General features: G+C 41.2%; 1 protein-coding gene across 1 annotated transcript in view; it reads right to left on the bottom strand.

The window, feature by feature from the left end:
- Window positions 1–6,089: 6,089 nt before the first annotated feature.
- Window positions 6,090–25,315, bottom strand: part of tacc1 (transforming, acidic coiled-coil containing protein 1) — a 41,870-nt gene continuing 22,644 nt past the window's right edge. Inside the window, 10 exon segments of the mRNA XM_031825389.1 lie at window positions 6,090–7,630; window positions 12,885–13,005; window positions 14,383–14,489; window positions 14,977–15,143; window positions 15,608–15,651; window positions 15,795–15,871; window positions 16,470–16,610; window positions 16,722–16,774; window positions 19,672–19,858; window positions 20,496–20,556. Of these exon segments, the coding sequence (XP_031681249.1) occupies window positions 7,562–7,630; window positions 12,885–13,005; window positions 14,383–14,489; window positions 14,977–15,143; window positions 15,608–15,651; window positions 15,795–15,871; window positions 16,470–16,610; window positions 16,722–16,774; window positions 19,672–19,858; window positions 20,496–20,556 (1,027 nt within the window). The 3' untranslated portion in view covers window positions 6,090–7,561.

The raw sequence follows: 25,315 nt of genomic DNA, 5'->3' as shown, positions 1-25,315 counted from the left end.
TCCTTCCTTCCCGGTGTCCACAGGAGGATTACGAAAGCAGCTGAACTTGACTTGTTTTAGGGACTATTATGATACATTTTGCCTGTTGATAGGGGAAGAAAACAAAATTTCCACCAAAACAAATAGCCTAAATTATTTTTCAATAAAGGTCTGCTATATAGATCCCTCAAATTTACATTAGATTGCACCAGCTGCAACCCAATACTAGAGACTAGCCTAACCTACCATCACAACCATAATAATATTAGAAGACTCCAAACTCTTTCCATAACAAAACATTTCAAGAGGTGTGAACAAACTCCTGTGAACAATAATGTTACAAAATGACAAGTGGATGTAACTCTATTCTGGGAAGACTGTAATGGAAGTTTTCAACATATTCAACGTCAATGTTAAGTAAAGGCAAAATGGTTGGGATAGATACCCCCTCACTCTGACCTGGTTGAGTTTCTACAGTATCTGACTCTAATTATTCTGGCATGTAGTTAAACTAGGCATAAATCCTATCTATGGTAGTCCTATCAGTAGGCCTACCTTTAAATGCACCCTTCCTTGAGATAATCACTGACCTGGAAGTGAGAGGATAGGTTAAAACATGTTTTCCACTTCAGTGCCTTCACCAGCACTGTATTTTTTAAATACTTGACACAAAAATACTTTCCCAAGCAAATGTCATTTGAGTCTGTCTGCACACTTCAAAGTTGGGTTAGGAGTTCAAAAGAGATGTCCTTATCATTACAATATTATTGCACACCCAGAACATTCCCTGCCCTAATTTATTTCTGGTATTTTGGTCAGTTGTAGGTGGCCCCACTTAGAAGGTAAAGTGCATGCAATTTAATTAGAGGTGCACAAACAACATTTCTCAAGCATCTTCAAGAATAGAAATGGAAAAACTTCAGTGAGTTGATCTGGAGATGTTCTAGTTATGATTCCAGGCCACAACAAGGTAATGACCCAACTAATGATGATATTAAATGTATTGTCTGATTCTAGTAAAGTAACAAAGGAAGGAGAGATATCCTCATAATAGAGATAAGGACTTTATCTAGCGCAATTATTATCACAATCTCTACCTAGATAGAGCACAACCTACAAATAATATTATAGGCTACAGTAATTATTATAGTAAATAAATACTATTAAAGGGTAAAACAGGTGCTTATGCAAACATGAACATTTGTTTCACTAGACTGTGACCACGTTTATTGATACAACATTGAGAAGGCAATCGTCTTTATTATCAGGCTCCGGCTAAGACACAGATGCAGATACAGGAGGCGGATAAAGTCCGATCTGGGAAGACTAGAGCACAGGAAACACGGGAACACCCCGATAGGACTTGACAGGACAAGACGAACTCGCAACAAACAGAAAACGCAGGTATAAATACACAGGGGATAATGAAGGGAGATGGGAGACACCTGGTGGGGGGTCAAGACAAGTACAAAGACAGGTGAAAGAGATCAGGGTGTGACACTTTATCATTGACCTGTAACGGCGTTCTTCGTTTGTTGAAAGAGAGTCGGACCGAAATGCAGCGTGGTGGTTACTCATGTCTTTAATGAAAAAAGTGACGATACATGAAATAACTTAAATAATACAAAAACAACAAACGGAACGTGAAACCTAAATACAGCCTATCTGGTGAAACTACACAGAGACAGGAACAATCACCCACGAAATACAAAGCGAACTCAGGCTACCTAAATACGGTTCCCAATCAGAGGCAACGAGAAGCACCTGACTGCTGATTGAGAACCGCCTCAGGCAGCCAAGCCTATACAACACCCCTAATCAGCCGCGATCCCAAATACTACAAACCCCAATACGAAACACAACACACAAACCCATGTCACACCCTGGCCTGAACAAATAATTAAAGAAAACACAAAATACTAAGACCAAGGCGTGACATGACCTTGGATCCGGAGAAACAAGTAATTGACAAACATGAGAAGAGAACAAGAAACACAGAAACTGCAACAAAAAAAACGAATTAGAAATGTAAATATAAATGTCATAGAAAAGGTCTTCGATATTCCCAAATTATCCCAATCAAGATGTTTCCAGATGTTGATGATTTTATTGTGCTTCATTGTATTTTCCTTCAAATGCTGTGTTTTATGACCATCATAAGACCTTCTGTATTATTGTTTTAGTCGACTGTAACATACTGTATTCTGGATGTCTTTGGTTACAGACTCAATAAGTGTCTCTGAGGAGAGAGAGAGAGAGAGAACAGGGGCACTGTCTCTAAAATGAATCTCTCTGGGAACATGAAACGAACACAAAAGCTAAAAGGTGAGAGGAAAGGGAGAGAGAAAGAAAGAAAGAAAGAAAGAAAGGAAAGAAAGAAAGAAAGAAAGAAAGAAAGAAAGAAAGAAAGAAAGAAAGAAAGAAAGAAAGAAAGAAAGAAAGAAAGAAAGAAAGAAAGAAAGAAAGAAAGAAAGAAAGAAAGAAAGAAAGAGAAAGAGTGTGTGTGTTTCCGAGCGAGCGTGTGCGTGTGTTTTTGTACACTGTTTTGTACAGCCAAAATGTATCATTAGACAGCATGCATTACAGACTGAAGGTCTCTGTGGTGTTGAAGCCCAATGCAGCAGGAAACCAGACTCACCTGTTCCCAGCTGTGTCCATGAAGAGTGACCAGTCTATGGAACGGCCAGACGTATTCAGAAAGGGAGACGGTTCTACTGAACAAAGGTATGAGGGCTGTATTTTATGTAAAATATGCCCATATGAAGTTCATGAACGTGCAGGTTTGGGGAGTAACTGATTACATGTAATCTGATTACCAAAAAAAACTGCTAAAATGTTGTAATCAGATTACAGATACTTTTGAAAAACTAGATGATTACTTATTGGATTACTTTTAAATTCAGAAAGGATGATTGCGGAAAAATACATTATGTCACTTTTCTGTATTCTTAATGTTATTCAATTCGGGATTGAAAAAAGTTGCAAGTTTAAATTTGAGTGAGTCTGACCACAAGTCTGAGACTACTATGTTGACACACCAAAAGTGTTTGATGGATCCTTTTTGTCTTCTTCTAATGCCTCTCAAGGAGAAAGTAATCCAAAAGTAATCAGATTGAGTTACTGAGTTTGGGTAATCCAAAAGTTCCTTTACTGATTACAATTTTGGACAGGTACACTACCGTTCAAAAGTTTGGGGTCACTTAGAAATGCCCTTGTTTTGCTCAGTTGTGCACCGGGGCCTCCCACTCCTCTTTCTATTCTGGTTAGAGCTAGTTTGCGCTGTTCTGTGAACAGGGTTATACGAGATCTTCAGTTTCTTGGCAATTTCTGGCATGGAATAGCCTTTATTTCTCAGAACAAGAGTAGACTGACGAGTTTCAGAAGAAAGTCCTTTGTGGGTTCGATTACAGGCCATTTTGAGCCTGTAATCAAACCCACAAATGCTGATGCTCCAGATACTCAACTAGTCTAAAGGACAGCTTTATTGCTTCTTTAATCAGGGCAACAGTTTTCAGCTGTGCTAACAGCATTGCAAAATGGTTTTCTAATGATCAATTAGCCTTTTAAAATTATAAACTTGGATTAGCTAACACAACGTGCCATTGGAACACAGAAGTGATGGTTGCTGTTAATGGGCCTCTGTGAGCCTATGTAGATATTCCATAAAAAATCTGCAGTTTCCAGCTACAATAGTCATTTACAACATTAACAATGTCTACACTGTATTTCTGATCAATTTGATGTTATTTTAATGGACAAAAAAGTTGCTCTTCTTTCAAAAACAAGGACCTTTCTAAGTGACCACAAACTTTTGAACGGTTGTGTAACTAGTAACTGTAACTGATTCAATTTAGTGAATTTAGTGTTTTTGTGTGTACAGCATAGTCTACAGTTCAATAAATCAATCAATCAAATGTATTGATAAAGCCCTTCTTACATCAGCTGATGTCACAAAGTGCTGTACAGAAACCCAGCCTAAAACCCCAAACAGCAAGCAATGCAGGTGTAGAAGCACGTTGTATATGTACAGTTCCGTTGTATATGACATCATCAACATTAGACAGCATCAATTAAAGACTCAAGGTCTGTCTCTGTCGAGTTGAAGCCCAATCCAGCAGGAAAGACCAGATTCACCTTTTCCCAGCTGTGTGTCCATGAAGAGTAACCAGTCTATGTCCCATAGACTATATGTATTCAGAAAGGGAGACAGTTCTACTGAACAAAGGTACGAGAGCTGTATTACACAGGTAGGCCATCCAGAAATAACTTGGTACACATACTGAACATTTCCAATTTTTACTTTTTATTTAGACTGAATGGGTATAACCTTACAGAGAGTTGTTGTGCTTTTCTGGCCTCGACTCTCAGCTCAAACTCCTCACAAATGAGAGAGCTGAACCTGAGTGACAACAACCTACAGGATTCAGGAGTAAAGCTGCTCTCTGCTGGACTGGAGAGTCCACACTGTAAATTGGAGACACTAAGGTCAGTATTCATGTATTTTTTAAACAAATGAGTATAGTTCAACGTGTTTATATAGGCCAATACAAACCTAATATATTTGGTCATGAGAATTGAGCTTCACTGCTCCCAATCTACATAATGATAGAAAAATCCAACCTAAAAAATAATCTGCATCCTTGTCATGTTTGTTATAGGAAGAGGTGTATGAACTCAAATCAATGTACAATAAACCACTCATTTGCTTTTGTAAAATGTTCATTGTGATTGTTCAGCTGACACAAAAAAAAGATAGCTGCCACACTCCCTCTCGAGATTTTAGCACTATGTGTATAAAATAATGTAGTGTTACTGCTGTTACTGTTTAGTATCTATCCTGTTGCCTAGTCACTTTATCCCTGCCTATATGTACATAGGTACCTAAATTACTTCGTACCCCTGCACATTGACTCGGTACTGGCACCCCCTGTATAAAGCCAAGTTATCGTTACTCATTCTGTATTTATTCATTGTGTCATTATTTGTATATTTTTCAAATATTTATCTTTTTTTCTCTCTGCATTGTTGTGAAGGGCCCGTAAGGAAGCATTTCACTGTTAGTCTAATGTGATTTGATATGCTACATGTACAAATCATGATACACTCTCTACAGGCTGTCAGGTCACAGAGGAAGGCTGTGACCAAATCCCTCCCATCTGAGAGAACTGGACCTAAGCTACAACCACCCAGGAGACTCATGATTAAAGCTGATCTCTGCAGGACTGGAGGATGGAAAACTGGAAAAACTCAAGTATGTTGAGGGTTTGTGTCAATCTGTTTTCATGTTACACACAGGTAGACCATGCGTGTGTGTGTGTGTGTGTGTGTGTGGAGGCAACTGTGGGAAGCACAACTCATAATAATGTCTGGAATGGAGCGAAAGGAATGGTGTGTGTGTGTGTGTGTGACTATCATTTGTTTTTATACAGGACAATGACCCAACACACCTCCAGGTTGTGTAAGGGCTATTTCACCAAGAAGGACAGTGATGGAGAGCTGCATCAGATGACCTGGCATCCACAATCGCCTGACAACCCAATTGAGATTCTTTGGGATGAGCTGGACCGCAGAGTGAAGGAAAAGCAGCCAACAAATGAGCAACATATCTGATAACTCCTTCAAAACTGTTGGAAAAGCATTCCAGGTGAAGCTGGTTGAGTTAATGCCAAGAATGTGCTGTCATCAAGGAAAAGGGTGGCTGCTTTGAAGAATCTAAAATATATAATATATTTTGGTTTGTTTAACACTTTTTTGGTTACTACATGATTCCATATGTGTTATTTCCTAGTTTTGATGTCTTCACTATTATTCTACAATGCAGGAAATAGTCAAAATAAAGAAAAACCCTTGAATGAGTAGGTGTGTCCAAAACTTTGACTGATACTGTATATATAACAATATTTTGTTTTAAATAATCATTTCATACTTCAATGGCATTGTGTTCGACGATTCTGAACGTGTTATGACACTGTTGAAGTTGCTTCAATAACACTCCGTGATAGTCAAGACCCAGAAATGATTTGGCATTGAGATAAAAATGGCTCCATTGGACCTTTAAGCTTAAGGCACAATGTCTGCTGTGCAGTGCGCTACATAATTCACAGTAGAACATTAATCATGATAACCTTTATTCAGGGAATGCCTTCTACACACAATATATAGTATATCAGAAACTATAATAAAATCACTTTTCTGTTACTATGTCCTCTACAAATACTGCCATTAAAATAAAATTATTTTCATACAATATAAAATGTACACATTAAGGTAGCTATAGACATTTAAAAGCAGCTTTAAACAGCCTTTGATTTGGCAAAATATTAACATTTGGCAGTGGATTGTACTGTACTGATGATGATGATGATGTTGATCCATGAAATAGGTACGATAAGGCAAAGACTCCCAAACGATGACCCAGGTAGGACCTCATCTGGGCTTCTCCAACTTCCATGTCCACATACTATATAGGTCCTTGTAGTCCTAAAGGGTAGTTTGGAACTGGCCCTATATATTGTTATAACATTAGGCAAACAGTTGTTATGCTGGGCAACCAGTTAGCTTTTTGATAGCTCTGAGAACATATATCTAAACAAGCATCCACACCTGCATTGAAACAGTTTACAGATCCATCATAATCTCTAATAATGACTGGTATTGAGCCTGGAACACTATCACAGTGATAGGTTTTGAGGGGGAAAATTTGGCAACCCAAGTATTATGGTGATGATGGAAAACATTTGTCTTGTTTTCCCAAGGCCTAGAGAGAAACTTAACTGTGGCTGCGTTGCAGAGAGCCAATCAATGTAACCACAGCTCCCTACGCTGTGTCTAGCTAAAATAAAGAAGAAAAAACAACATGGCAGTTTCAACCCATTCTTAAAGAGAGTGAAACTAAAATGAAAACAGAGTATGTCATTACTCCACTGATAGATTTGTTAAGCTGTTCGTGTAATACTATGTGCTATGATGATGTCAGAGAATAGTGCTCTTTAGTTATAGGCTACATGGGCTAAGCGGTAAAACACAAGAAAAATTGATTGAGGCCTAAATATTGTCTATATTTTGTCCCATGATCAAAAACAATTATGTGATTTATACTAGCATACCCCTAAAAGCATTGCCTTACCTAAAGAATGGGAGCAAACAAACATACAAAACAACAGAAGATCAAACGAGATTAGACAGAAATGTAATATAATCAACAACAACAACAAACTAGAATTGCAGCAGGATGATTGTGTAAAGTGTAAACCTGTTGAACACAAGTAAATACAGTTGGTGGATCTCTTTTTGTATCAAAAGAATATCCCTCACACCGTATCTGGAACACATGTCTCTGTCTCTTCTGACAACACTGATAATCCATGATGGGGCACACACTTTACAAACACACCGCTCACTCGCTATGTGTTTGAGTAATAATAGCAGAGACGGGTTCAGATCGTATAGGAGTGTGTACAGTAATTTACCAGCTAGCTGCAGTGGGGATGGTTAGGCCTTGGCTGCAATGGAAAGGCAGAGAGGAGAGAAGTTGGTGGAACAGTACATCCAACAACTCCAACGTTTATGATTTCAGGTCTGATCAGTCTGATGTCCCGAGCTTCGCTATTAGTTCGTCACAGATCTTTGTGAGCTCCTCGATTTCTTGATTCTGGGTAGAACAGAGAGATCAGAGAGATTGTTCCATTAAGGTACAAATGTGCAATTCTGCATTGAAACTCTAGATAACTAATTAGATGGCTTAGTTATTATTTTACTATCAGTGATTCTTACCTTCTGATAGAGGGGTTCTCTTGTCATTGGAAGCCACCGATAAGTAACACAATTATTGTATCCAGTTATGTATCCAGTCTTTTACTCTAAATAACTTTTACAGTAGGGTTGAAATGTGGGAACCCGGTTACCAAGATTTACTGAAATTTACCGAAATGCACAAATCCCCTCCTTTTTCACGGGATAAATAACTGCGAGAAACCGGTCAATTATAATAAATTATTTATACGAACAGCATGACGTGGAATGTAACTGTTAAATTATATCAATGTCTAAATCTGGATTCTCTATGGCCTCTGTGGTCACTGCATGATGAATCATAAAAACTCAGGCTTGGGACCGACAGCCCATCTCAGTTTGTAGAACTGTCATCTCATCATGATAACTTGTTTTATTGTGATAGGTAGACCTACATTTGATGCAGCATAGCATATGCTACAGTAATATAAATACCGAATGTGCATCTAATTTACATCTCCATCTGGCTTTCGGGGATCAACTTATTTTTTAATTGTAAAGATGTTTTAGTTTTTTATTGCAACTGCAAGGTTTTAAAACACTCCTATATTGTTGCTTTAAATCAGTGGACGAGCAAGCACTCTCTCGCAGATTGTCTCTCTCTCCATCAATTCTGAAAGTATTCAGACCCCTTGACTTTTTCCACATTTTGTTACGTTAGAGACTTATTCTAAAATGTATTAAATACAAGTCCTTATCAATCTAAACACAATAACCCATAATGACAAAGGGAAACAGATTTTTAGACATGTTAGCAAATTTATGAAGAAAAATATATATATATATGTAACAGTATAGCTTCCGTCCCTCTAGCGCGCGCTAACTAGCTAGCAATTTCACTTCGGTTACACCGGCCTCATCTCGGGAGTTGATAGGCTTGAAGTCATAAACAGCGCAATGCTTGACGCACAACGAAGAGCTGCTGGCAAAACGCACGAAAGTGCTGTTTGAAATGAATGTTTACGAGCCTGCATCTGCCTACCACCGCTCAGTCAGATACTTAGATACTTGTATGCTCAGTCAGATTATATGCAAAGCAGGACACGCTAGATAATATCTAGTAATATCATGTGTAGTTAACTAGTGATTATGATTGATTGTTTTTTATAAGATACGTTTTATGTTAGCTAGCAATTTACCTTGGCTTACTGCATTCGCGTAACAGGCTCCTTGTGGAGTGCAACGAGAGAGGCAGGTCGTTATTGCGTTGGACTAGTTAACTGTAAGGTTGCAAGATTGGATCCCCGAGCTGACAAACTGAAAATCTGTCGTTCTGCCCCTGAACAAGGCAGTTTTAACCATCCGTTCCTAGGCCGTCATTGAAAATAAGAATGTGTTCTTAACTGACTTGCCTAGTAAAATAAAGGTATATAAAAAATAAATATATATATCTTTTTTAATCTGTGCCCAAAAGTACCGAAACTTGAAATCGGCCCGAATTAATCGGCCATTTCGATTAATCGGTGGAACTCTAATATATATATATATATATATATATATATATATATATATATATATATATATATATATATTGTTACGTTACAGACTTATTCTAAAATTGTTATTTATTTACATAAGTATTCAGACCCTTTGCTATGAGACTTGAAATTGAGCTCAGGTGCATCCTGTTTCCATTGATCATCCTTGAGAGGTTTCTACAACTTGATTGGAGGCTACCTGTAGTAAATTAAATTGATTGGACATGATTTGGAAAGGCACACACGTGTCTATATAAGGTCCCACAGTTGACAGTGCATGTCTGAGCAAAAATCAAGCCTAGAGGTCAGAGGAATTGTCCGTAGACAATCACGGACTACAAAGGGAAAACCAGCCACATCGCGGACACCGACGTCTTGCATCCAGACAAGCTAAACACCTTCTTCGCCTGCTTTAAGGATAACACAGAGCTACCGACGAAGCCCGCTACAAAGGACTGTGTGCTCTCCTTCTCCCTGGCCGACGTGAGTAAGACATTTAAGTGTGTTAACCCTCGCAAGGCTGCAGGCCCAGACAGCATCCCTAGACGCATCCTCAGAGCATGTGCAGACCAGCTGGCTGGAGTGTTTACGGACATATTCAATCTCTCCCTATCCCAGTCTGTTATCCCCACATGCTTAAAGATGTCCACCATTGTTCCTGTATCCAAGAAAGCAAAGGTAACTGAACTAAATTACTATCGCCCCGTAGCACTCACTTCCATCATCATGAAGTGCTATGAGAGACTAGTCAAGGAGCATATCACCTCTACCTTACCTGTCACCATAGACCCACTTCAGTTTGCTTACCGCCCCAACAGATCCACAGACGATACATTCGCCATCGCACTGCACACTGCATCTGGACAAGAGGAATACCTATGTAAGAATGCTGTTCATTGACTATAGCTCAGCGTTCAACACCATAGTACCCTCCAAGCTCATCAATAAGCTTGAGGCCCTGGGTCTGAACCCCGCCCTGTGCAACTGGGTCCTGGACTTCCTGACGGGCCGCCCCCAGGTGGTGAAGGTACGAAACAACACCTCTACTTTGCTGATCCTCAACACTCGGGTCCCACAAGGATGTGTGCTCAGCCCCCTCCTGTACTCCCTGTTCACCCATGACTGCATGGCCATGCACACCTCCAACTCAATCATCAAGTTTGCAGTCAACACAACAGTAGTAGGCCTGATTACCAACAATGACGACAGCCTACAGGGAGGAGGTGAGGGCCCTGGGAGTGTGGTGCCAGGAAAATAACCTCTCACCCAACGTCAACAAAACAAAGGAGATGATCATGGACTTCAGGAAACAGCAGAGGGGGCACCCCTCTATCCACATCGAAGGGACCGCAGTGGAGAAGGTGGAAAGCTTCAAGTTCCTCAGCGTACACATCACGGGCAAACTGAAATGATCCACCCACACAGACAGTGTGGTGAAGAAGTTGCAACAGCACCTCTTCAACCTCAGAAGGCTGAAGAAATTTGGCTTGGCACCTAAAACCCTCACAAACTTTTAGAGACGCACAATTGAGAGCATGTATCACCGCGGGCTGTATCACCGCCTGGTACAGCAACTGCCTCGCTTGCGACCGCAAGGCTCTCCAGAGGGTGGTGCGGTCTGCCCAACGCATCATCGGGGGCAAAGTACCTGCCCTCCAGGACACTTACAGCACCCGATGTCACAGAAAGGCCAAAAAGATCATCAAGGACAACAACCACCCTAGCCACTGTCTGTTCACCCCGCTATCATCCAGAAGGCGAGGTCAGTACAGGTGCATCAAAGCTGGGACTGAGAGACTGATATACAGCTTCTATCTCGAGGCCATCAGACTTCTAAATAGTAATCACTAGCACATTAGAGGCTGCTGCCCTATACATAGAATTGAAATCACTGGCCACTTTAATAATTGGAACACTAGTCACTTTAATAATGTTTATATATTTTGCGTTACTCATTTCATATGTATATACTGTATCTTAGTCTATGCTGCTCTGACATTGCTCTTCCAAATATTTATACATTCTTAATTCCATTCCTTTACTTTAGATTGTGTGTTGTTAGATATTACTGCACTGTTGGAGCTAGAAACACAAGCATTTCGCTACACCTGCCATAACATCTGCTAAAACACTGTATGTGACAAACAAAACAAGACTCTTCCTCGAGCTGGCAGCCAGTAGCTTGTAGCTTCATACCCAAGAACACTCGAGGCTGTAATCTCTGCCAAAGGTGCTTCAACAAAGTACTGAGTAAAGGATCTGAATACTTATGTAAATGTGATATTTCAGTTTTTATTTGCTAAAATGTCTAAACCTATTTTTGTTTTGTCATAATGGGGTATTGTATGTAGATTGAGGGGGGGGGGGGGTATTGCATCAATTTTAAAATAAGGCTGTAACATAACACTGTGGAAAAAGTCAAGGGGTCTGAATACTTTCCGAATGCACTGTTTAAGCCTATATATAGATGTCCTAGTCTACCTTTTTCAGGTAATAATTTCAATTCCGTATTAGCCTTATATTTACATAATGAGAGGTTATGCATAATAAGCTTCTAATTTATAACCTCTGTCTCTTGCGCAATAAGCACGCACCTGTGCTCCGCTGGCTTCTCGCTGTAAAAATTTTTAAAAGGCTCCTTAGCGCTTGGAGTCCTATGCAGGAAAAGCTAGAGTAGAATAGCTTGCTGGGCATTTTTTGTTGCATTTCTTACACCAATAAACTATTCGAAGAGTGGCGCAAGCTCTTGTATGCTGAATGTTAAATACAGCAGCCAGTATAACTCAGGGGTAGTCTGAAAGAATAGCGAACGCACGATGGCGGTAGACTATCGTGGGCTAGTTATAGGCTAGTTATTTATTCAGACCCATAACCATTCTAGTCCTCTTGAAGAGAATTGAAAGCCTTCTGCATCTCATTCTAGTCCTATATTCTTCAAGGATGTCATTAGAATGATGAAGATGAGGACAACGAAACTTATTTAATTTTACTGTTGCGAGGAAGGAATGAAGTAACACTAGAGAGAGAAAGAGGTAGGCTAATAACATTAGGGGAAATATTATGAACAATTAAAATCAAATTCGCTAGCCTATACTTGTAACTTTGTAGGCGCATGTGCTGCAACATAATCGCATGTTCTCTCAGGTTTATCATGGTTTGAACGAGGTGCGTAATTCCATTCTATTTAATATAGTGTAATACAGTTCACACTCAAAAAGATTACTGGAGCTTGATTAATTGATTTACCCATTGCATAGCTACATCTACTGTATGTGATTTTATGTTTTTCTGTTGTGCGTAATGTGCGGTAGCTGTATTTGATAATGGCACAATCATTTGGCCTTTTTTTGGGCTTGGACTCACTAAATGATAACGTGTCTTTTAATAATGTAGGGCTCATAAATGTATTTAGTCAGGCTCAGGTTGCATCAGGTTTGAATTTGGATCAAAGCTCTAATCACATCCAGACATAAACCCATTTATATGATTTATAATGCTTTTGAATGACACCTGCTGTTTTGGCGGGAAATACCAGTTTACCTGGGAGGAAAGTGATTTATTCTCAGGATGTATTCAATCTGATTCTACAGATATATTTCCCCAAGTGGAGTAAGTCAAGTAAATGTTCTCAAGTACCTTCTGGTGGAGGGCTCTCTCCAAGGAGTCCACCTTCATCTGCTCTTTCCTCAGGCTGGCATGAAGAGCCACACTCTCTGAGTCGGCCTTGGAGCGCACCTGGGCTATGTCTTCATTAGCCCTGCAACACAGCAGAGAGGTAAACGTTAGAGAAAGAAAATAATGAAAAATAAAAGACCTCCAAAGGAAGATCTCTTCCCTCCACTGTGTACTGTACCCAATGAGCAATAGGCTAGATGATAGGAATATACACAACATGACCAGAAGTATGTGGACACCTGCTAGTCGAACATCTCATTCCAAAATCATGGGCATTAATATGGAGTTGGTCCCCCCTTGTTATAACAGCCTTACTCTTCAGGGAAGGCTTTCCACTAGATGTTGGAACATTGATGAAGGGACTTGCTTCCATTCAGCCACAAGAGCATTAGTGAGGTCAGGCACTGATGTTGGGGGATTAGACCTGGCTCGCAGTTGGCGTACAAATTAATCCCAGAGGTGTTTGATGAGGTTGAGGTCAGGGCTCTGTGCAGGCCGTCAAGTTCTTCCACACCAATCTCGACAAATCATTTCTGTATACACCTCGCTTTGTGCACGGGGGCATTGTCATACTGAAACAGAAATGGGCCTTCCCCAAACTGTTGCTACTAAGTTGGAAGTACAGAATGTCATTGTATGCTGTAATGTTAAGATTTCCCTTCACTGGAACTAAGGAGCCTAGCCCAAACCATGAAAAACAGCCACATACCATTATTCCTCCTCCACCAAACTTTACAGTTGGCACTATGCATTGGGACAGGTAGGGTTATCCTGGCATCCGCCAAACCACAATTCAGTCACCCGACTGCCAGATGGTGAAGCATGATTCATTACTCCAGAGAACACGTTTCCACTGCTCCAGAGTCCAATGGCGGTGAGCTTTACACCACTCCAGCCGTTGCTTGGCATTGCACATGGTGATCTTAGGCTTATGTGTGGCTGTTCGGCCATGGAAACCCATTTCATGAAGCTCCCGACGAACAGTTCTTGTGCTGACATTGCTGCCAGAGGCAGTTTGGAACTCGATAATGAGTGTTACAATAGGGGACAGACAATGTTTACTTGCTTCAGAACTCTGCGGTCCCATTCTGCGAGTTTGTGTGGCTACCACTTCGCGGCGGAGTCGTTGTTGCTCTTAGATGTTTCCACTTCACAATAACAGCACTTATAGTTGACTGGGGTAACTCTAGCAGGGCAGACTTGTTGACGGTGCCAAGTTGAAAGTCACTGAACTCTTCAGTAAGGCCATTCTACTGCCAATGTTTGTTCATGGAGATTGCATGGCTGTGTACTCGATTTTATACACCTGTCAGCAACGGGTGTGGCGGAAATAGTCGAATCCACTCATTTGAAGGGGTGTCCACATACCTTTGTATATATAATGTATTTAAGATTATAAACAATCTCTTTGGGTAAAATAAATTATATTAAACTAAAAACTGTATGTGTCTATCTTTACTTGACTAGTTTTTCCTCAGCATGGATCTTGAGTGTGTGGTATCTCTGCTCCTCCTGTCTGACGCGGACCAGATACTCTTGGGCACACTTCTTCAGCACCTCTTCATTCTAGATACACACACAGACAGATCTGAAATTTAATTCAACCGAATGTATTGTTTTGACAGGTTGGTATTTCTCCATTACAAGTAGTGATAATGAAAGGTCAGATAAAGAAGAATCAAAACATGAAGTAAAACACAGAATACAACATGGGCAGACAAAGGTTTACTTCAACTCAACAGTCTTTGAAGTACAGTGAGAGAACCTTGCTAGTGTAACGTTAACACAAGTCACGCATAAGCGGCTGGTAGGAGGAGCTATAGCAGGATGGGCTCATTGTAATGGCTGGAATGGTATACATGAAACGGTATCAAACATATGGAAATGATGTTTGACTCAGTCCCATTTACTCCATTCCAGCCATTACAATGAGCCTGTCTGCCTATAGCTCCTCTCACCAGCCTCCACTGGTATCACGCACACCTTCTTAAACCTTCTCTCTAGTCTCACGTTAACATATACCTTCCTAAACATTCACTCTAGTCTCACATACCTTCTTAAAGCCTTCCAGGATGGTCTTCATGTTCTCGTAACGTCTAAAGAGGTCCGAGAGTGAGCGCTCCACAGAGTTGAGGTCGGCCAGGGCCTGGTCCCGCTCCAGAGTCACCTGCTGGACACTCTTCTGGGAGCCCAGGACACTCCTCTTGTGCTGCTCATCCTCTGCAAAGTTTACAGGTCAACGGTCACTAAGTTGAGATACGTCCAAACAAGGACTAAGGGTACAAGAGTGTCTCAATAGCCTAAATAGGCTTGCTATCATCGTCTAGTTCCATGAATTTGCGCTGATGTTTAAAAAAATGAAAATTCAATCAAATTATAACAAAAAGCGAATACAAAGATAATTGTTAATTTGTCAATACATTCATTTCCATTTCCTGATGAATAAATGTGCAACATTTTCTAAAAACATGTTTTCACTTTGTTATTATGAGGTATTGTGTGTAGCAGGGGAGGAAAAAAAATAATTTGATCCATTTTGAAATCAGGCTGGAACAACAAAATGTGGAATAAGTCTAGGGGTATGAATAAGCTGAAAGTCATAAACTGGTAGGTATCAACTATATTGCTTTCACCAATCCTGTGATTTCATATCAGTGCCGATAATGAACTCTTCAAGAACTTACCAATCATCTGTGCAACTGTTTTCTCGTACTCCACCACTATTTTCCTACAAGAGATGAATTAACAGGAGGAGAGATATAAATACAAAGAAAAATGTTTATTTTCAGTCTAAAAGCTTTCTTGTGAGTTTTCCTGTGATATATGATTCACTTTGAATTATGTCGAACTAAAACAAGTGCCATATAATACCTCATCTCTAACACCTCCATATGACTGTCTTCATACTTTCTCTTCCACTCATTGGCCTCTATCTCTTTAGTGATTATCTGTTGGGGAGAAAACACTATGCTTAACATAGGCTTGCCAGGCATCCAGTTGCTTGCTACAGATGTAGGATCTTAATTTGAGCTGGTTTCTACAGCTGGAAAATAATCCTGCAGCAACAGGAAATGTCAATTATTATATTGATCATAATTAATGGACATGTAAGGGGTTGTTTTTTCTTAAAGGGAAAATCAAGTCTGAAATTTCAAAGTGAAAATTACAGACTTCAGAAACCTTTTTAAATCTAAAATACAGTTTTCCTTTAACAGGTTGATAAAAATGAAGATCCTACATCAGTACTTGTTGAAAGTTTAAGTATGTTTACTATGGTATAATAGAAGTACTGCAGTGAGTGTGCAGTACTACAGTGACAGTCAGCAATCAGGGAACTGGGCCTTTAGCTCAGAGGGCTAGCTCTTAGTGCAACCTAGGTTGTGTTCTTTAGGGCAGGCAATGGGAAACAAAAATTATAATTTCTAATTAGATATATCCAGATAGTCCCTCCCTATTTCAATCTGTTTTCTTCAATTTGGTGCCTAATGAACATGACCCAGATATTTTCAGTTTGGTATAATAACCCCTATTGGTCAGTTACTATACCTCCTCTCTGATCAAGGTGAGCACCGCTGCTTTGTCCATCTCATTTAGCGATATGGTATCCATGGAGGAGGGACTACCTTTGTCATCGTGTCCCTTGCAGCCAATCAACTTTGGCCTTGGGGTGATTGACAGCTCTTCACTCTGTAGACACCAAGGACAAAACATGTCAATCTGTGCTCTAATGCAAACTGGCTTCTATTGAAAAAGCATAACAAATCTTAGAGACAAATCAAAAGATCTAAGCCTACTTACTGAAATGCAAATGTCCTTTTCCTTCATATTGTGTGTTATCCTTGCCTGTGGCCCTGAGAGGAAGACAATAATACATGAATAAGTATTATGGGGATCAGAGTATGTGAGCAGAGCGGAGCTGGAGCTAAATATTTTCATAAAGAAAGTGATAAAACACTCAGGTCCTAAATCAAGGTGACTTACAAAGATGAGGACCAAGAGCAAGAGAGGGAGTGCGGTGATGTAGTGTCAACAACTAAAGAATCATTGTGGAATCTGGAAAGACACTTATCCCAACAGCATGATGGTGTACATGCTACGTGCACATGCTAACAGAAAGGAACTAGGTGGGTAGATAACTAAGTGTGTCATTGTAGCAAAATATTTACAGTGCCTTTGGAAATACCCCTTGTCACGCCCTGACCGTAGAGATCCTTTATTCTCTATTTTGGTTAGGTCGGGGTGTGACTAGGGTGGGCATTCTAGTTTCTTTGTTTCTAGGTTGGCTTGGTATGGTTCCCATTCAGAAGCAGCTGTCTATCGTTGTCTCTGATCAAGGATCATATTTAGGCAGCTTTTTCCCACCTGTTTGTTGTGGGATCTTGTTTGTGTATAGTTGCCTTGAGCACTGCATAGCTTCACGTTCGTTTTGTTCTTTATTGTTTTTTGCCGGTTCGCGTAATAAAGATTTTTTTTTACATTTATTTTAATTTCACCTTTATTTAACCAGGTAGGCTAGTTGAGAACACCTTTATTTAACCAGGTAGGCTAGTTGAGAACACCTTTATTTAACCAGGTAGGCTAGTTGAGAACACCTTTATTTAACCAGGTAGGCTAGTTGAGAACACCTTTATTTAACCAGGTAGGCTAGTTGAGAACACCTTTATTTAACGAGGTAGGCTAGTTGAGAACACCTTTATTTAACCAGGTAGGCTAGTTGAGAACACCTTTATTTAACCAGGTAGGCTAGTTGAGAACAAGTTCTCATTTACAATTGCGACCTGGCCAAGATAAAGCAAAGCAGTTCGACACATACATCGACACAGAGTTACACATGGAGTAAAACAAACATACAGTCAATAATACAGTATAAACAAGTCTATATACGATGTGAGCAAATGAGGTGAGATAAGGGAGGTAAAGGCAAAAAAAGGCCATGGTGGCAAAGTAAATACAATATAGCAAGTAAAACACTGCAATGGTAGATTTGCAGTGGAAGAATGTGCAAAGTAGAAATAAAAATAATGGGGTGCAAAGGAGCAAAATAAATAAATAATTATATTAAATACAGTAGGGAAAGAGGTAGTTGTTTGGGCCACATTATAGGTGGGCTATGTACAGGTGCAGTAATCTGTCAGCTGCTCTGACAGTTGGTGCTTAAAGCCAGTGAGGGAGATAAGTGTTTCCAGTTTCAGAGATTTTTGTAGTTCGTTCCAGTCATTGGCAGCAGAGAACTGGAAGGAGAGGCGGCCAAAGAAAGAATTGGTTTTGAGGGTGACTAGAGAGATATACCTGCTGGAGCGTGTGCTACAGGTGGGAGATGCTATGGTGACCAGCGAGCTGAGATAAGAGGGGACTTTACCTAGCAGGGTCGTAGATGACAATTAGCCAGTGGGTTTGGCGATGAGTATGAAGCGAGGGCCAGCCAACGAGAGCGTACAGGTCGCAATGGTGGGTAGTATTTGGGGCTTTGGTGACCAAACGGATTGCACTGTGATAGACTGCATCCAATTTGTTGAGTAGGGTATTGGAGGCTATTTTGTAAATTACATCGCCGAAGTCGAGGATTGGTAGGATGGTCAGTTTTACAAGGGTATGTTTGGCAGCATGAGTGAAGGATGCTTTGTTGCGACATAGGAAGCCAATTCTAGATTTAACTTTGGATTGGAGATGATGATGAAGATGATGAACCCAAAGCACGCTGCATTTTGGTCCGATTCTTACAACAACATTAGTTTTTTCCACATTTTGTTATGTTACAGCCTTGTTCTAAAATTGATTAAATAAAAAAATATCCTCAGCAATCTACACACAATACCCCATAATGACAAAGCGAAAACAGGTTTTTAGAAATGTTTGCAAATGGATAATTAAAAAAAAAACGAAATACCTTATTTACCTAAGTATTCAGACCCTGAAAAAAATTACAATTGCGTCTCTGTCCAGCCTGGCAAGAGTGGCCAAAAAGGTGTTTCGCATGACCAGTGGCTACAAGTTTGGAGAGGATATTATAAGCTGCTGGCCGGCTGATAATATAAGCAATTAATCAAAAAATGTATTCAAGGCACTAATAAGTCCTTTTTCTGTCTGTCTGCTGACCTATTTAGTGTTTATATGCTGTTTAATATGACATGTAGCCTATTTAAAATTATGTTAGCTTCTTACATTCACCTTTTTGTGTTTATTAAAATACTTTTCATTGAAATCCATATGGTTTGGTTTCAAAACTTAAAAACCAATTGGTAGGTCCAGGCAGTCACAATAATAGATGGGTGTTGATTCAATTGTGATTTTAATGAATGGAGCGAATTTGGAGCGTCCCCCCCCCCCCCCCCCCCCCTGTGAGCACTGAGCGGTTTTCAGCAGTGCTGTAAGAAAGGACATGGAGCGCCTAAGCGGTGATTCCATGAGCAATGAGCGGGTTTTCCAACCGCTCAACTCCGTTAACATGCTCTGATGGGGATGGAGATGGAAAAGTCATTTACTCAACTTCTGATTTTCAATGGCCAATAGATGGCAGTAAAAACTATTATGGGACTACAATCCCAGAGGCTCTCCAGAAACTGCTTTCCTGCAGTCTGTAGTCAAGTGTAATCTAATGGAGCTAATCTAATGGATTGTCTAAAACTGCTGGCATTAAGTTTTGTTTTTTGTTTTCTAGCCTCTTTAGACTTTTAAACAGAGTCCCTTTGACTACGTCTTGGTCATTGAATAAATCTAAAGAACGCCCTGAGAGCCAAACCAAACTTACCATCCAGCATTGCCTGGCTTTTGACATTGTCTGTGATGGCCAAGTCTTTTTCTTCCTCCACCTCCACCCCGGCCTCCTCCTTGGCTTTCTGGCCCATGATTTCACTACAAGCCAGCTTTTCCTCATCGGTGGCATGGCGAACGCGGCGGGGCATTTCTTGGACCTGTGACACAACCACATCCTCTTCCTGTAAACAAGAGAATGGAGTGTCAGCATACCATCAGCCTACAGTCAGATAGAACACCCGTGGTGTATTTACTATATTGAATTTAATGTATTCCATCTGGTAAGCTGGGATGGGAACCACGGGCTGGGAACTACTGAGCCACACTGTAAAATCTGCATAGAGAGTCCACCAACAAAAAACATAAACAATGCCATAATATTGCACGGTGGATTCCATATGCATTCTAACATGCAAATAGCACTTGATTTCTACAATATTTTTGTTTTGTTTCTCAAAGTAGTAGATTAGGTGGTTCACTTGAGGTAGTTTAATAGTCAATTGGAGTGTTATGGGATGTGATAAAACATGATGGCACATGGCATCTACAGACTGATAAACACGTGCTGAGTGATGAGTCATGCATCTGTCAACACGCCAGGGCTGTACCGCAGTGCTATGGACACAATGATGAGAGTGTGAGAAAGGGATGCACTTGTCAGCATGAAAGAAAGAAGCTGTGTGTGTGTGTGTGTGTGTGTGTGTGTGTAGGTGAGGTAACCTACTGAGTAATAGACATTGCAGTGCCACTGTAGCAAGGTTATATTCAACTGATATTGCACAAGCACTTACGCACACGCACACACACACACACACACACCTGATTGCAGACATTCAGGACCAGGGACTGGTTTTCATACTTCTTGCCCTTACACGAATTCCTAGAGGAACACCGGAAGAGGATTTGTAAATACAGAATATACAGTAGCATTGGTTATTAGGACACTGAACATGTAATTGTTCGGGACATGTATCTAATAAACTGTACATTTTATTTGTATTTTTTTATTTCACCTTTATTTAACCAGGTAGGCCAGTTGAGAACAAGTTCTCATTTACAAATGCGACCTGGCCAAGATAAAGCAAAGCAGTGCGACACATACAACAACACAGAGTTACACATGGAATAAACAAACATACAGTCAAAAATACAATAAAAGAAATCTATATACAAGGTGTGCAAATGAGGTAGGATAAGGGTTGTAAGGCAATAAATAGGCCATAGCGGTGAAATAATTACAAATATAACAATTAAACACTGGCGTGATAGATGTGCAGAAGATGAGTGTGCAAATAGAGATACTGGGGTGCAAAGGAGCAAAATAAATAGTTAGATGGGCTATTTACAGATGAGCTATGTACAGATGCAGTGATGTGTGACCTGCTCTGACAGCTGGTGCTTAAAGCTAGTGAGGGAGATATGAGTCTCCAGCTTCAGTGATTTTTGCAGTTTGTTCCAGTCATTGGCAGCAGAGAACTGGAAGGAAAGGCGGCCGAAGGAGGAATTGGCTTTGGGGGTGCCCAGTGAAATATACCTGCTGGAGCGCGTGCTACAGGTGTGTGCTGCTATGGTGACCAGTGAGCTGAGATAAGGCGGGGCTTTACCTAGCAAAGACTTATAGATGACCTGGCGCCAGTGGGTTTGGCGACGAATATGAAGCGAGTGTCAGCCAACGAGAGCATACAGGTCGCAGTGGTGGGTAGTATATGGGCCTTTGGTGACAAAACGGATGGCACTGTGATAGACTGCATCCAATTTCCTGAGTAGAGTGCTGGAGGCTATTTTGTAAATGACTTCGCCGAAGTCAAGGATCGGTAGGATAGTCAGTGTTATGAGGGTATGTTGGCAGCATGAGTGAAGGAGGCTTTGTTGCGAAATAGGAAGCCGATTCTAGATTTAATTGTGGATTGGAGATGCTTAATGTGAGTCTGGAAGGAGAGTTTACAGTCTAACCAGAGACCTAGGTATTTGTAGTTGTCCACATATAGTTGTGCACATATTCTAAGTCAGAAACGTCCAGAGTAGTGATGCTGGACAGGCAGGCAGGTGTGGGGAGCGATCGGTTGAAGAGCATGCATGTAGTTTTACTTTAATTTAAGAGCAGTTGGTGGCCACGGAAGGAGAGTTGTATGGCATTGAAGCTTGTCTGGAAGTTAGTTAGCACAGTGTCCAAAGATGGGCCAGAAGTATACAGAATGGTGTCGTCTGTGTAGAGGTGGATCAGAGAATCACCAGCAGCAAGAGCGACATCAGAGAGTCGGCCCAAGGATTGAACCCTGTGGCATCCCCATAGAGAATGTCAGACACCAGGACCTCCGATTTGACACACTGAACTCTGTCTGAGAATTAGTTGGTGAACCAGGCGAGGCAGTCATTTGAGAAACCAAGGCTGTTGAGTCTGCCAATAAGAATGCTGTGATTGACAGAGTTGAAATCCTTGGCCAGGTCGATGAATACAGCTGCACAGTATTGTCTCTTATCGATGGCGGTTATGATATCGTTTAGGACCTTGAGCATGGCTGAGGTGCACCCATGACCAGCTCGGAACCCAGATTGCATAGCGGAGAAGGTACGGTGGGATTCGAAATGGTCGGTGATCTGTTTGTTAACTTGGCTTTCGAAGACCTTAGAAAGGCAGGGTAGGATATATATAGGTCTGTAGCAGTTTGGGTCTAGAGTGTCTCCCCCTTTGAAGAGGGGATGACCGCGGCAGCTTTCCAATCTTTGGGGATCTCAGACGATACGAAAGAGAGGTTGAACAGGCTAGTAATAGGGGTTGCAACAATTGCGGTGGATAATTTTAGAAAGAGAGGGTCCAGATTGTCTAGCCTGGCTGATTTGTAGGGGTCCAGATTTTGCAGCTCTTTCTGAACATCCGCTATATGGATTTGGGTGAAGGAGAAATGGGGGGACGCTTGGGCAAGCTGCTGTGGGGGGCGCAGGGCTGTTGACCGGGGTAGGGGTACCCAGGTGGAAAGCATGGCCAGCTGTAGAAAAATTCTCAATTATCGTGGATTTATCGGTGTTGACAGTGTTTCCTAGCCTCAGTGCAGTGGGCAGCTGGAAGAAGGTGCTCTTATTCTCCATGGACTTTACAGTGTCCCAGACCTTTTTGGAGTTTGTGCTACAGGATGCAAATCTCTGTTTGAAAAAGCTAGCCTTTGCTTTCCTAACTGCCTGTGTATATTGGTTCCTAACTTCCCTGAAAACTTGCATATCGCAGGGTCTTTTCGATGCTAATGCAGTACGCCACAGGATGTTTTTGTACTGGTCAAGTGCAGTCAGGTCTGGAGTGAACCAAGGGCTATATCTGTTCCTGGATCTACATTTTTTTGAATGGGGCGTGCTTATTTAAGATGGTGAGGAAAGCCCTTTTAAAGAATAACCAGGCATTCTCTACTGACGGAATGAGGTCAATATCCTTCCAGGATACCTGGGCCAGGTCGATTAGAAAGGCCTGCTCGCTGAAGTGTTTTAGGAAGCGTTTTAACAGTGATGAGGGGAGGTCATTTGACCACAGACCCACTACAGACGCAGGCAATGAAGCAGTGATCGCTGAGATCGTGGTTGAAGACAGAAGAGGTGTATTTGGAGGGCAGATTGGTTAGGAAGATATCTATGAGGGTGCCTGTGTTTACGGATTTGGGGTTGTACCTGGTAGGTTCATTGATAATTTGTGTGAGATTGAGGGCATCAAGCTTAGATTGTAGGATGGCAGGGGTGTTAAACTGTGAATGGAATGTATTTGTTAAAATGAATGATTAGAATATTCCACCCTGAAACTATATAATTGTATGAAATGTATTAGAATCATCAATGAAATACATTAGAATCATCAAATTATTAAGGATGTGTGTAGTCTTAGTCAGTAAAATGATAATAAATTATGTGTGTAGTTTTAGTCAGAATTAGGGTAAAACAATATATCTGTACAATATGTCCCTATAGTATCTTAAACACAGACTGTCTGAGCAAAATTCGGTGCCGACCTTGGCTAGGGACCACTTAGGGATTTGGGAGAGGGCAGTGAGTACTCCCTAATCTTGAGGGGGGACAGGGATTGCTTCTCACGGTCCCTAATCTTTGTCGGCTGGGTATTGGTACAGTATGTGCGTAGGATACCTACTGTTGGTGTGCAAAAGTATTTGCGTAAGGAGCTAGTATAAAATGAATGGTTTTGTACAACAAACCAGCACTCTCATGAATAAACATCTTGACTATTGTAGTTGGGCCTCTGTCTGTTTCATTCAACCAGTATCTTACAAATCCTGGGTTGCAGACTGAGTAGTTTAATCGAATTGGGTTATGAACATTGAGAACATAATTCTCGTGACATAAGCACATCTCAGTTTAGGTCACCTAACAGCACGAGCTCTGAAGATATATGGGGGGCAATAAATTCACATATGGTGTCCAGGGCACAGCTGGGGGCAGATGGTGGTCTATAGCAAGTGGCAACGGTGAGAGACTTGTTTCTGGAAAGGTGGATTTTTAAAAGTAGAAGCTCAAATTGTTTGGGCACAGACCTGGATAGTAAGACAGAACTCTGCAGGCTATCTCTGCAATAGATTGCAACTCCGCCCCCTTTGGCACTTCTATCTTGTCGGAAAATTTTATAATTAGGGATGGAAATGTCTGGGTTTTTGATGGTCTTCCTAAGCCAGGATTCAGACACGGCTAGGACATCCGGGTTGGCAGAGTGTGCTCAGGCAGTGAATAAAACAAACTTAGGGAGGAGGCTTCTAATGTTAACGTAGATGAAACCAAGGCTTTTACGGTTACAGAAGTCAACAAATGAGAGCATCTGGGGAGTGGGAGTGGAGCTAGGCACTGCAGGGCCTGGATTAACCTCTACATCATCAGAGGAACAGAGGAGGAGTAGGATAAGGGTACAGCTAAAGGCTATAAGAACTGGTTGTCTAGTACGTTCGGAACAGAGAGTAAAAGGATCAGGTTTCTGGGCATGGTAGAATATACTCAAGGTATAATGTACAGACAAAGGTATGGTAGGATGTTAATACAGTTGAGGTAAACCTTTGCATTGAGTGACGATGAGAGAGATATTGTCTCTAGAAACATCATTTAAACCAGGTGAGGTCACCGCATGTGTGGGAGGTGGAACTAAAGGGTTATCTAAGGCGTATTGAGCAGGGCTAGAGGCTCTACAGTGAAATAATGCAATAATTACTAACCAAAACAGCAATGGACAAGGCATATTGACATTAGGGAGAGGCATGCGTAGCCGAGTGATCATAGGGGTCCAGTGAGTGGCTCAGGCGGGCCGGAGACACGTCGATTCAGGCAGCTAGCGGGCCGTGGCTAGCTAGCAGAAGGGCCTTAGAGGGACGTCGTGACGGAAGAAGTCAGTAGTAGCCCCCTCGTGCTGTAACGTCGGCAGACCAGTCTTCGTGGATCAGCAGGGATCTGTGTGGTGAAAGGGTCCAGGCCAATTGGCAAAATAGGTATAGTGGCCAAAGAATTTGTCTGATGGGCCTCTTAAGCTAACAGTCCGAAATGCTCTAGACAGCTAGAGGGCTGCGGCTAGCAGGCTAGCAGATGGTTGATACACACTATTCTCCCATTGGTCTAATCAGTATTGCACAGCACTGTCATGACGTTGCCCTCTTTGGGTACAGCAT

Source organism: Oncorhynchus kisutch, linkage group LG5, assembly GCF_002021735.2.
Source record: "Oncorhynchus kisutch isolate 150728-3 linkage group LG5, Okis_V2, whole genome shotgun sequence".
NCBI lineage: Eukaryota > Metazoa > Chordata > Actinopteri > Salmoniformes > Salmonidae > Oncorhynchus > Oncorhynchus kisutch.
The sequence above is the reverse complement of the archived record's forward strand: the minus strand, read 5'-3'. Positions and strand labels throughout refer to the sequence as shown.